At 39.9% G+C, this 14270-nt stretch overlaps 1 protein-coding gene across 1 annotated transcript in view; it reads left to right on the top strand.

Moving 5' to 3' along the window:
* Positions 1-610: 610 nt before the first annotated feature.
* The window catches only part of FAM149A (family with sequence similarity 149 member A), a 137483-nt gene continuing 123823 nt past the window's right edge, over positions 611-14270 (top strand). The window contains exon 1 of the mRNA XM_040334356.1: positions 611-1557. Within this exon, the coding sequence (XP_040190290.1) occupies positions 980-1557 (578 nt within the window). The 5' untranslated portion in view covers positions 611-979. The remainder of the gene's footprint in view (positions 1558-14270) is intronic.

The following is a 14270-nucleotide window of genomic DNA, read 5'->3' on the forward strand; positions in this document are numbered from 1 at the left end:
GATAAAAAAAAGTAGAGCATGCTGCTTTTTTGCGCGCTACAAACGCGCTTTAAATGCACCACACAATGCCACTTTAAGCCAAGAATGCCGGGCCCAAAAACTTATAGAAAAATGCACTGCAAACGCAGCTCAAAACGCATACCAAATGCATCCAAGTGCACATCAAGTGTGCAGCAAGCATGTGTCAAACGCGCTTTAAATGCATGTAAACATGCAGTCAAAAATGCAGTTTCTGTTCTAAATTGGTCCTAATTTGGGGATTGACAATGAGAAGAATGCAATAGCCCATTGCAAACAATCTTCTTTTAGCATACTCTTGTATGATCGGTGAAAGAATAATGATTACAGTTAGTTCATATTTGCATATCATTGCTGTTCTTTGCACTATACAATACAATAAGCAACTTCCTTTTGAAATTTAAAGCAGCCAGGTAAATCTGTCCATCGCCCCTGTCTTTGTCTGCGCTCTGGTTGGCTCTGTGAGTACAATACTGTGACTAATCTGTTTTCTTCCTTGTCTCTCAGGGTGAAAGCTTCCAAGCCTCCGAGCTGAAAAGGCCCAGTCACAGGTCTCTCCCTTTTTTGTTTATCATAGCAACCTCCCGCCCCTTCTACTCTTATGTCAGCTGCTCCAAGCCACTGAATCAAGACATAAACACGCAGCTTTCTCCTTTCTGTCGGGATTTCACATATGCAGTTTTCCTTCTTATAGTACAAGCTTTGTAGTAAGTTTAGCTGTACATCTGTGGACTAGAGACTTTGTAGATGTAGTGAATGCACTGGCTTAATTGCATTTGAAAGAAATTAGTCTTTTTCGTAACAGTATTTACTTTCAGATATTTCCCTTTGTATTCCATCTCTGGCAGTTACGTTTTGCTGGTGGGGATGAGCAGGACTTTACAGAACTTTAATACTGTTTCTCCTAATTTACTTACCTGTATTTGCAGACTTTTATATTTTTATTGTCAGCTGAAAAGACATGAAGGTGGCAGTTTTGGATCTGGGAACTGTATTTGCTAAATTTTTCAAATCATCAGTTTCTCCTTTAAATTCTGGGCCAAGCAGCAACCCATTTTCTCAAGGTTCCAACACTGTCACTTCTTTGGCTCCAAAAACGCCTTTCCTTTTACTTTCTGCACCACCTTCTCCATTGCATATTCTTAGTACTTCAGCTTCTTCCCTTTCTCGAGTTCCCTCCGGAAAGTCCACCATTCATACAAATGGGATATCTGCACCAAGTAGCCCATCTCATTCAACAAAACCCCAAACTTTAAACTCAGCTGCTGCTAGCGTGTTACCACCATTACAACAAGTTCAAGAGGAACAATGGACAGGGCCCCAGACGACCACTTCATCTCCAACAATGCTGACTACTATCCTGGTTCGCCCAGCTAGCAATCCAGTAATAACCACAAGTCAATCTAACCACTCTAATCGATCACCAAGGCATATTCCGGAGTCTTCAGTTTCTGGTTGGAACACCAAGTCCATGCTGTTTACCCTGCCTGATATTGGTGAAGAGGGCACTGAGTATGAGGACAGCCATCACAGTCAAGGGTGAGTACTGTATGTGCAAATAGCTAAGATATGAAAGATGGAATGTACCCAGAACAACTCATATTGTTATTGGTATAGGATGTAGTCTGCATATACTATGATACCTTTGTGACTTTATAATTTCAAGATCTAGCATCTATCACTTTAATGATTGTTTCTTCCCAAACAAGCTATTGCTGATTGTGAGAGTCCATCTTGATGCAAAAAGCAATAAACAACAATTGGCAAAAAAATGCAAAAAAACTTGCAGTGCTGAAAGTGCAGAAAATGTGTGTAGAATTTTAGGCACAGGCTGTCCCCATCAACTTGAAAGCAAAAAATCAGTTTGGGTAGATGGCATCTGGAGACTTAAGTACCTATAATACATAAACTTTACAGTGCACTAAGAATTATAAAACCGTTCCTCAAGATATTTATATGCATTGGGTATCAAGAATAAGATTGCCAACTAGAATATTAAGAATTTGATAACTTTGGGGTCTCAGTGTTGTCTGTTGTGACACTTGTAGCCCATTCACTATTTGATTATTATCCAAACATATAATAATCACCATCACTGGACAATGGGATAGAAGGTTCACAAGGAACCATTGGAAGCTTAGAAGGTGTAAGTTAGTGAGCTACCAAGCTTGTCATGCTTGAATATTTATTGTGACACGAATGTATTATTCCTCATTCAGGATGCACTATGTCAGACCTCTGTGAATTACTGAGTATTCATGCATGCCCCCAGGTTCAGATGGTGCACACTATTCTGTATCTTTCAGCAGCACCTGCTGTTACAAGTAACTTGTACAATAGATCCCAAACATCTGTTGACAGATGATCTCACACTCCACCAAGGCTGATCTTTGTTCATTGAATGGTTTTATTTGTACAGAAGCTATGCTTCCAAATATATTTGATTCTCAGAGCAATTCAGAATCATCCTGCTAAAGCATAACTATACAAACAAATGGCCCCTGTCCCCACCTATAACTGGCCTTTGCAGAAAGGAGCACATGGAAGGGCGACACATGCAAAACAAAACCAAAGAAATTCCCTGCTCAATTTAACGGCCAGCCTTTTGTATTTGCAAATGTGTGCAGACTAAACCCAAGTTTTTAACGCAAACTGTTGGATAGGATAATTTGGTTGGTTGCAGGCTGGTCAGTAAGTTGAGCAGGGCATTTTTCAATTATTTTTTTTTAAGCATAACTGTCCGTCACAACTATTTTCTTAGTTTTGTATCAATATGTTTTATTGATAACAGACATGATACATTTCAACATGTACAATGTTGTGAATAGCATATGAATCATATTATACAGTAAACCTTGAGTTATAAAATATAATGTTATATAACCATAAAAGACAAAAATAAAGGTAAATGTTAGTTATATGTTCTGTATTTTAAATGGTGACAGACTATAACTATATATTGTCAATGAATATCTGGACTAAGGACAACAAACCATTATAAACTTGTATATAGAAGGAGCAGTTGGTCTCTCTTGAGGCTGCAATTGATGACATAATCTAAGCTCCCTTGAATAGTTTGGCAATGGTAAAGGGAACAAAAGTATTTTCTTAGTTTGAACAGGCCGTTCTTTAACTCAACCATTGTCTTGTAGATCTGAAGCAATTTACAGTATACCAAATTCTATTTTGTTTTTATCTAAACAATTTTACAATGTTATGTGCAATGTGCTCTCATGTGCAAAACCAAAAAATGTATTCTGATCTTATGTGAAATTATGCCAATTATAGAACAAGGCAATTTCACGAGAATATTTCAAATGTAAAAAAAGACAATATAAAAACAAATACTTTTTTTAACATTTATAATATATACAGTATATATATATATATATATATATATATATATATATATATATATATATATATATATATATATATATATATATATATTTATAGATAGATATATGAGTTGTGCTCATAAGTTTACATACCCTGGCAGAATTTATGATTTATTGGCCATTTTTCAGAGACTATGAATGATAACACAAAAACTTTTCTTTCACTCATGGTTAGTGTTTGGCTTGAGCCACTCATTGAGCCACTCTGGGGAGATCTCAAAACTTGCAGTTCATGCAAGACAGCCCAATAATTTACAGGAACTGGAGGCTTTTTGCCAAGAGGAATGGGCAGCTTTAACATCTGAGAAGATGAAGAGCCTCATCCACAAATACCACAAAAGACTTCAAGCTGTCATTGATGTTAAAGGGGGCAATACACGGTATAAAGAAATGGGGTATGTGAACTTTTGATAAGGGTCATTTGGGTAGTTTCTGTTGCCATTATGATTTAAAAAGAGTAAACACAGTTGATTGATAATAAATGGCTTCAGCCAGACACTAACCATGGGTGAAAGAAATGTTTGTGTGTTATTATTCATATTCTCTGAAAAATGGCCAAGACGAAAAGGGAAATGGGAAGGGGTAGCCTTATACTATTAGAAGGATCTTCTCTGCGTACTCTACAGCACTAGAGACATGTAATTACAAGCTGAAAGAGAGTGCAATTATGAGACTTCTAGCATTTAAAATACTTGTTACCTTCCCACTCAGGCCCCGTACACACGTCCGAGAAACTCGACGGGCAAAACACATCGTTTTGCTCGTCGAGTTCCTTGTGAAGCCACCGAGGATCTCGGCGAGCAAAGTTTCCCCATTGACTAACGAGGAAATAGAGAACATGTTCTCTATTTGGCTCGACGAGTTCCTCGTCGGTTTCCTCGGCCAAAAGTGTACACACGACCGGTTTCCTCGGCAGAATACGGCTCCCATCGAGTTTCTGGCTGAATTCTGCCAAGAAACTCGGTCGTGTGTACAGGGGCCTTAGTCTGAAATGCTATTGCAGGGGTGTCCAAACTTTTTTCAAAGAGGGACAGATTTTATGAAGTGAACATGCATGACCACCTCCGGACCACCCATCCACCCCTAATGGGTTCAAACTGTGGATGGGAGGGGGCAGGTGTGAGGAAAGATAAATGAATAAAATATGAGAAAGCTAAAGTCCCAAGAAGATAAATATAGTTATTGTGACATACAAGAAAAAGAGCATACATCTCCTGTGCGTTGTTTCTGAAATACCTGAACTGACCCTAAAAACATGGGTCGTATTAATAAAGGAATCTATTAGGTCAATAGTCCAAACTCTAAATTATATATGCAGACAACTGTAGAAAAAACAAGAGAGAAAAAATCCCAAATGTATTTGTTGATGAATAATAAGCAGAAAAAAAAAGGAAATTGCTAAGAAAAGAAGCAAAGGAAGAAGTGAGAAAGAAGAAGAGGAAAGAAGAAGGGAAGATAAGAGTAGGATTCTCTCCCGAAGGTGATCCGACCCCAGCCTCAAGAAAAAAAAACAAAAAAAAACACACTAAGAAAAATAAAAAAAATGGCGCAAAAAAAAAGGAAAAATTAAGAAATCATTAGCAAGGCATCAACAAAGATTGATCAAAATTGGAAGGTAGGTAATGATTAACCCACGGTTACCAAATTTTATAGAAATTTTTAATAGTATCATTCTCAATAGCCGAAATTTTGTGAAAGACAGGGGCTCTATTCATTCAGTGTTTAGCCTCAGCCACAACGAGCGTTTGAGATTTCCATGCCTTAGCTATGGTTTGTTTAGCCGAAGTTGTCAGATAAACAAGTAGCTGGAATTGAGTCCGAGTGAGTTCAGGGGGCTTAAGGTTTAACAGTGCTACGGCAGGGTCGGGCGATATTGAGATTTCCAGGGCAGTAGAGGCCATATTGAATATTTTGATCCAAAACTTTTGAGCTATTCGACATTCCCACCAGATGTGTAAGTGAGTACCTGGAGATGTGCAGCCACGAAAACAAGTATCTGGATAAGTAGGGAGAAATTTTGCTATTTTTGCTGGTACCATGAGACTTCTAGCATTTAAAATACTTGTTATATTGTACCTTCCCACTCAGTCTGAAATTCTATTGCAGGGGTGTCCAAACTTTTTTCAAAGAGAGACAGATTTTATGAAGTGAACATGCGTGACCACCTCCGGACCACCCATCCACCCCTAATGGGTTCAAACTGTGGATGGGAGGGGCACGTGTGAGGAAAGATAAATGAATAAAATATGAGAAAGCTAAAGTCCCAAGAAGATAAATATAGTTATCGTGACATACAAGAAAAAGAGACAAATAAATATTCAAGCAGAAGCCTTTGAGGCGATTTAGTCATTCATTCATTCATAACGAGGATGTTTGCCTACCAGTTCACAAGGGAAAATAAAAACACAGAAAACATTGCAGATTCAGTGTTACCAAAAGAGAGAAATTATAACATGACAAGTGTATTAGTCCAGAGCAAACAATCACATTTTCATTTGTTTCTAACAATGGTTGTTGATTGCATTACATGGATCACAGCCTGCTGCATACTTTTCTTTGTGTTATTTTATTAAACTCCTACAGTAGTGTACTGGGGCCATACTCTACCCATTATTGATGACAAATGTGTAAAGGTCACAAAAAGCTAGACACAATGGCCTGGATTCACAGTCACTGGCGCATATTTATGCCGCCGTAGCGTATCTCCTTTACACTACGCCGACGCAGCGCAGAGAGGCAAGCACTGAATTCACAAAGCCAGTGCCTCTAAATCTGCGCTGGGTTTCCAAGGCATAAGTCAGGGTAAGTGGAAGTGGGCGTGACCCATGCTAATGAGGCGTGACCCCATGCAAATGATGGGCTGAGCGACAGACAGATACGTATCGCCAACTGCGCATGCGCCTTCCCATGGGCGCATCTCAGTGCGCATGCTCACAATCACGTCGGAACAACTGCATAAGATACGTCGGATCACTGCCTACGGCGTGAACGTAACCTACGCCTAGTCATATTCACGTCCTACGTAAACTACGTAAAATAGCTCGGCTTGAGTTCCCCGGTGCAGCCCTTTGCATGGATGCTGCTGAGTTACACCTCCTTTATGGGACATAACTTTACGCCGGACGTATGACTTTACGCGCACTGCGTCGGACGTACGTTCGTGAATCGGCGTATCTCCCTCATTTGCATATGTGAATAGAAAATCAATGGGAGCGCCAACTACGTCCAGCGTAAATATGCGCCCACTCTACGCCGGCGTAGGCAAGTTACGTCGGTTGGATGAAGCCTATTTTCTGGCGTATCTTAGTTTTGTGGGCACGGCGCACAGATACGACGGCGCATATTTGCACTTACGCGGCATATCTCGAGATATGTCGGCGCAAGTGCTTTGTGAATACGGGCCAATATCTGTATGTTATTTTTCATTTTGAAATCCCGGAGAAACATTAAATACATGGCATAACATGATGCGATCTATTTACCGCAATACTACCCAATAGATGAAACAGGAAATTAAATATGGGATAATATAAAAACACAGATGGCAAGTATAGCAAAGCCACTCCATTAATCAACAGCAGTCCACCTTGTCCACATGTGTGTACAAATATATATTATGTAAGTTTTCTAAGAGCTCATGCACACAATCATAAATAAAATCTCGCTTTCATCAGTACAGACTTTTTTTTATTTTTTTTTATGGCGGCTCTGAATGCAACTTTATTGTTTTTATGGGCCCATGCATAAGGTGCATAAAGACCAGTAAAACTATGCTGCATTCAGATCTGTAGAATCCAAAAAGAAAAATCTGAGGTCAGTAATTTACACGTATGTACAGTATGTGCATATATACTGTATGTATACCTTACAGATCATACTTGCATCTTTCCACCAGCAAGATCTTATGTTTATGATCAGTAATTTTATTATGGTGGTAAGCATGAAGGTTAATGGCTACCAGGCACGAGTATGAAAATACCTTGTATGCCGTCTCTTCACCTTACCCAGGACTTGATTTTGACAGGACACAATGGATGGCTGACAAATGCCGACAACACTAAATAAAAATATAATGTAAATATGTCGGTATACTATGTAATGTTTGTGGCTGCTGTGCCTAATTCTAGTTTCACAATAAAATAATTAGGTTGTCTGAGAGTGCATATCATTGATAAAATAAAATAAAAAAATGTAAAAAATTCTTATATTAGTTTTTATAAATCTTATATTTGCATAATATGCAAATAGGTCCCACATCAATGACTGGGAAAGTATGAAGCAAATGACTCAGAATAACAGCAAGGTAGAAATAATATCAGAAGGAAAGCAGCAGGTCCCTTTAGGGTCTCGATTCCAAATTCTAAATCAGTTTTCGACTGCCCTATAGGAGTTTTACTGCTACAAGGTGGTCACGCTGTGCAGGATCACGTATATATACGTGATCATGTACTTCTGGGTATCAGGTGCGAGTGCACTCTGCCGACGGCGCGTTCCCGCTGTGATTCTACACTGCAGGAGATGATCAGCTAATTGTTTCGGTGCACAGAGAGAACGGCGATCTACCTACGCAAGCAAGGCAGATTGCCATTCTATCAGTAAGGAAGGGATGGATCCTGTGTTCCTGCAAAGCAGGGACACAAATCTATGCCTTCGCCTAGTAAAAGCACCTCCCACACTACAGTAAAACACTGGCTAGGCACACAGATAACCCTTTGATCGCCCCTGTTAACCCCTTCCCAGCCAGTGTCATTAGTACAGTGACATTGCATTTTTTTAGCACCGATCACAGTGTTAGTGTCACTGGTCCCCAAAAAAGTGTCAAAAGTGTCAGTTAGTGTCCAATTTGTCCGCCGCAATATGGCAATCCCGATATAAGTCGCAGATCACCGCCATTACTAGTAAAAAAAAATCTAAATTTCATAAATATATCCAATAGTTTGTAAATCAATCAACATAGGCTTATTGGGATTTTTTTTACCAAAAAATATGAAGCGGAATACATATTGGCCTAAATTGATGAAGAAATTAGCTTTTTTTCTTTTCAAAATTGTCGGTAGTTTTTGTTTATAGCGCTAATAATTGAAAACGCAGAGATGATCAAATACCACCAAAAGAAAGCTCTATTTGTGGGATCGCACTTGTCAGTTAAAGTAAAGTAAACTCTTCCGGAGCTGAAGTGGTTAACATTTGTCAGAACCAAGGTCAAATTTCAGTAGACACCTATTTTAATTATTGTTCTTTCTTTGACTGTGTATCATGGTCCCAACACCTGGTACAAGATAAAAAGATAAAGAAGTGTAAAAACACATACAGTATATGAAATGTACAACACGTCTATGATCCGTGTGCATACTTACAGTATACATACAGCAGTGCCACGTGTTAGGATAATAGAAGAGTCTGCTTGCGTCCCACCATGCTACATTGATTCTTTACCGCCATTTGTTAGTCTCTGCACAAATCTGGATCTACTTGTAAACTGGAGCAGAATATGCTCATATACTGTATGAACAGGCTTATTGATAGACATGTGTCAGTTGACACCCACCCAGTGGTGTATTTAGGTTTCGTGCTGCCCTAGGCCTGACTAAGCTCGTGCATCCCCTAATTTAAATATGAGCCACCCCTTCCTGTCAAGGCCACGCCCCTTTCTGTTTAAGACCTGTCCTGAAATTTTTGAGTGGGGACACTAGTTCTTAGGGCCTGGGGGGGGGGGGGTGGATTCCCTTAATTTGCATAGATTTCCTCTCACTTCTTGTTTGGCTATGGGGCAGGAAATGAAGGGAAATCTCTGCAATGGGACGGAGATGGTAAAAAATAAACTGACAGGGGCTATAACCCTTCCTTACTCTATCCAAAATTTAAAAAAAAAGTGTTGCCTATAGTTTTACTTTAAGTACAAATTTCTGATACTTTTATGGAGAGGACTAAGAAGATATAACCATGCCAATGGTGCAGCAGAAAACATATAGCACAGTGAGGAAGGTTTGTGGTCCAGGATGATAGGACAGTCAAAATTAGAAGCAGCTTGTGTTACACTAACAGTGTAGTGCAAGCCGGCAGAGACTCTTTCCGTGCTGCCCCCCTGCAAAGTGCTGCCCTAGGCCTGGGCCTTGTTGGCCTAGGCCAGGATACAGCCTTGCACCCATCAACATCCGATCTGAACCCGTCTGCTAAAAACAGACAGATGGGGATCTGGCAGATCAGATCGGATGGCAGTCAAGTGTAAACGGACAGGCGGTCCTAAAGCTGATGAAGTTGGATGCCCTGCAGAGCTTGAGAGCCAGGACTGCTTCAAAGCACATTTAAACCTGAGGAGCAACACTCTCAGAAGGGACAACAGGATTTGATGCATGCTTGTGCAATCCTCGGTGAGCAGTATTAAGTGATGATGGGTGCTTGAGCGCTACAGACCACCTATAATTTAGTAGTCTACCCCTAAGAGTAAGAGGCTTGTTTTGCTGTGGTGGAGGATCAATATTTCACCTGCAAGTCATGTGCATAATACACCTCGGGTGCTCCCCGGGAGCTGTGGACTTTTTTTTTGTTAATGAACTTTATATACACTGCATTTTCCTTTTTATTCTTTTTGATTGTTACCCGCAATACATGCTAGCTGCTATCTTTTTGTTACTAAAACTCAAGCGCAGTGCATTTTTATTTATATGATCCATTTATATCTGACCGCCCACAGAGGAGAGCGGGCTGTGTCTGTGTCCGCTCTGCATAGGAGGAGTGGACATGGACCAGCTATCTGCCTGCTCGACGGGAATCAACAGACATATTCCTCACTGAGAGAGCGAGTCAGCTCCATGTGATAAGGTATTGGATACTAAAATAAACAGGGGTCATATGATCCCTGGTCTTGTTCTATCTCTTATAACATGCAAATACAGTAGCCAGGTTGATTTACTAAAGGCAAAAAAAGACTGTTTATTTTGCAAGGGAAGTTGACCTTTTCATGGGACTTCCCCAGAGCTTAGTGAATAAGGTTGACTTTCATAATTCAATAATTTGTAATCAAATATGCAGATTTTTTTTGGATTTTTTCCATTGTTCTTGAAAGTAATTGGGCAAGTTGGGGGTGATTGGTTTGGGCAAACTTTGCAAAGTGAAATATCACCAAACAAAATGGTTACACTCCTACTGAGCTATTAAAATGAAAAAATGGAAAATAAAGAATAAAAATGAAGGGAGACACACAGGATTGATATACTATAATCTGATTAATTAATAAATGTTAAATTATAAATTCATCTTGTGTGTCTCCCTATATAGGGTTTTTTCTTGTCCATCTTTATTTAATATATATATATATATATATATATATATATATATATATATATATATATATATATCTTATTTTTATATTTACTTTATTTTTTATTTATTTATTTTTCATTTTTAATAGCGCAGTAGGAGTACTCTGTTTTTTAGTATCACCATTTTTTTTTTAGGACTTACGTATACATATAGGGGAGCCATAATTATCAGTACAAACAAACGGCAACTGCCCCCACCTATAACTGGCCTAATAGCAGGGAGCACATGGAAGAGTGACGCATGTCAAACAAAAACAAAGAACAATACTCAGATAAACTCACCAACCATCCTGCAACAAACCGAATTGTCCTGTCTAACAGTTCACGTTAAAAACAGGGGTTTAGTTTGCACACAATTGCAAATAAACGTGTAAGCTGCAGAATCCACGACAAGGCACCCGAGTATTATCTGCAGTCCTAACTCAAATTTTTTAGGTTTACATCATATTCAGGGCTTCATTTTGTGTCTTTTACCTCTTTAAACAACATTTAGTATTTAAAGTGGAGTTCCACCCATAAATATAACATTACATCAGTAGTTTTAAAAAATGTCATTAGTCCTTTAAGAAATTTTTTTTTTTTTTAGATGCCTTCAAAGTGTTGTTGCTAGGCAGAATAGTTAATCTTCCCTCTTCCTGCACCTAAGTGCTTAAGCTTCCTAACCTACACCGCACAGACTCCTGGGAATGTAGTGGGTGTAACTTTCCAGGAGTCTGTGCACTCCCCAGTCTCGAAGAATCATGTGACTTGGACAGTACAGGTGCTGAAACCTGATCTGAAACCTATTACACTGCTTGTGCAGCACTGAGCATGTGCGAGATCTGCAAGGCTGAAATCCAGGAAGTCATACAGTCTGGCTTCATGATGCCCACACTTAAGATGGCCCCAGTCAATTTCTATTTTATAAAGTGTCTAAATGCTGTAACAACCTAACAAAACGGACCTTAGTTTACAGACTAACTTTACTAGAATACATTAAGCTTGTGTATTACAGGGGTATTTATATTTAAAAAGTGAAATTGTGTCCGGAACTCCGCTTTAAGACAGAATTTGTACCCTACAGCGAATCTGCGAGAGTGGAGAGCGCATACACAAATTACTTTGCCTAGATAGAGACCATAATCTTCATTGCATACTATCAAAATTGTATGCAAAGTAGTGTAGTGATCTCCCCGATCTAAAGGGGCCTAGTGGTGACCCCCAGAGTCAGGGAGGGCTGACATTCCTCTTTAGGGTTACTTCTTAGGGTTACTAGGCATGGTGGGTGTAGTGCAAGGTGGAAAGATGGGCGCTAGTCACTTTTAAAAATTAACAAAGAGTTGTATTTCTCTTAACAAGAACAGGGGGAGAGAGGGATAGGGCACAGGACACCGTTAGGCAAATGCAATAGCAAATTGTCAGACTCCTTGGACAAAAATAGAACTAGACAAACAGCAATACAGAAAAATGGCCTTTAAGCTGAATGCAGCGATCTGTATCTTGTAGCCACTACTCCTATAGCAACAATTTCACTTACAGTATCCCACACTAGATCCTCAAGCTTAGCTCCCAGCTTCCTGCTGGACCTCTCAAACTGCACCAACAGCTACCCGCTGTATTCTTTAAGCTTTACCCACAGCTACCCGCTGGGTTTCTCAGGCTCACAGCTACCCGCTGGATGGCTCAAGCTTTACTCACAGCTACCCACTGTACTTCTCTTCAAGCTTTACTTAAAGCTATCCGCTGTACTCCTTCAGGCTTTACTCATAGTTACCATCTGTATGTCTTGGATGAGCTCTCTCCTGAAGCTTTCCCAACATTTCACAGTCCCCGGCTAATGAAGAGCCTGCTCTGGTACTCCTTCAAAACTCCATCCCTTTGACATCTGCCTCTGGCAACAAGAGTGGTTGACTCTCTGGCAAATTTATCTCCTATGCCTCCTGGCATTAATCAGGCTCCCCTCGTGGCTGAGCCCCTTTACACGTGGCTAGGCCTCAGGCTTCAGGCCTGCTCCTCGGCTGCTGATCCACAAACACCAACCCAGGCCACAACCTTGGGGGAAAGAAGCCAGATTACCTGAATTATCATACTATTGCCAAAGGTAACAGTGCCACCTATTGACAAAAGAGAGAATTACAGTTCCACTCTAGCTTAGGAGAAATCCATTGTTCAAACTACAAATTAGCCGGGCTAGTTACCACCTAGCACAACTAAATTTACTAGCAGCCCTGTTTAGGACAAGAGTGCTACAGTAGAAATCAGCACTAGAGTGAATAATGTTGGCAGCTAGCAACTCAGGTCATTATACATAAACCTCTTAAATAATATACTTTTATAGGGTAAAGCACCAAAAGAAATACGCATACTTTATTATATTACATTATATGACATTTGCTCCTAAAGGGACGATTTCTTACATATTCACCTGAGTTTCATAGTAAATTACTTTTTTGTGATTTCTCATTTAATTTCACTTTATTGTTTTCACATACCGGTAATATTTTGTCACTTCACTCTATAAAACTATATACTATCAAAATGAGCAACACAACAGGTATTTGTACTCCATTTATTACACTGCGCGTGTAGCAAGATGGCCACCCCATTCATATGTATTATAAGATGAAGCTGTGTACACATAGTATGGCTTCCGTGCTCCATTACAGGAAGGGGGTATGAGTCAGAATTATGAGAAGGAGCACAGTAGTATATAGAGACCCGTCCCTCCACAGCCCAGCACTCCAGTGAGTGTAGAGGAGCAGAGGAAAGATGCTGACTGACAGTCAGCAGCTCTCTGCTCGGGGAGAAGAGAGAACCGGGCCATCTGCTGTTTTTGGTGGATCGGTTCTCAGTGCAAAGATTCTGGGGGACAGCTGCAGCATCGTTCTGATTCTGCATCCACCTAGGTCAGTATAAATCTAAAAAAAACAAAAAACAAAACATACTTCTCTTTTAAAGAGGATTTATTCTGGAGCCCAGTTGCAGCCTTGGCTGATACCATACATGCTTGCATGTAAGTGATAGCGCTATATATATAATTTTTTTTGTGTAAGGTCTCCTCACTACCTCTCAAATGTTCTCTGAACAGCAATCCCGACACAGATCGCTCTTCAGAGGGCACCACAAATGTGCATTCATACTTGCGAATACACCCTACCTGTCATTACATGCAAGAATGGCAGTGGGGGTTCCTGCAATTAGCTGTAAGTAGGCAGCCATTGCTGGCAGCTATTGAAAGCAATGGGGGGCTGCTGGCTCTCGCAGCTTACTGCATGCAGTGATCACATGTAAGGGATTGGCCCTGGATGCAGACTGCCTGCCAAAAGAGACACACCACACTGAAAGTAAGTAATGTCACTTGTGCTTATCTTTTCTTTTTTTTTTTTTGGTCATTTTAAAAAAGAACTTTACTTTCATTGGAAAAAAATAGCAAAGTAGAAAAAATGTTTATTCCCAATAGGAAATCACGTCTAAAGGGATACAGACCCTGCAATTTTTCTCATTAGAGCCTTGCAGGTGCAGTCGTTGGTTGATAATTATGAAACTGCTCCCA

This window comes from Rana temporaria, chromosome 1 (genome assembly GCF_905171775.1).
Source record: "Rana temporaria chromosome 1, aRanTem1.1, whole genome shotgun sequence".
NCBI lineage: Eukaryota > Metazoa > Chordata > Amphibia > Anura > Ranidae > Rana > Rana temporaria.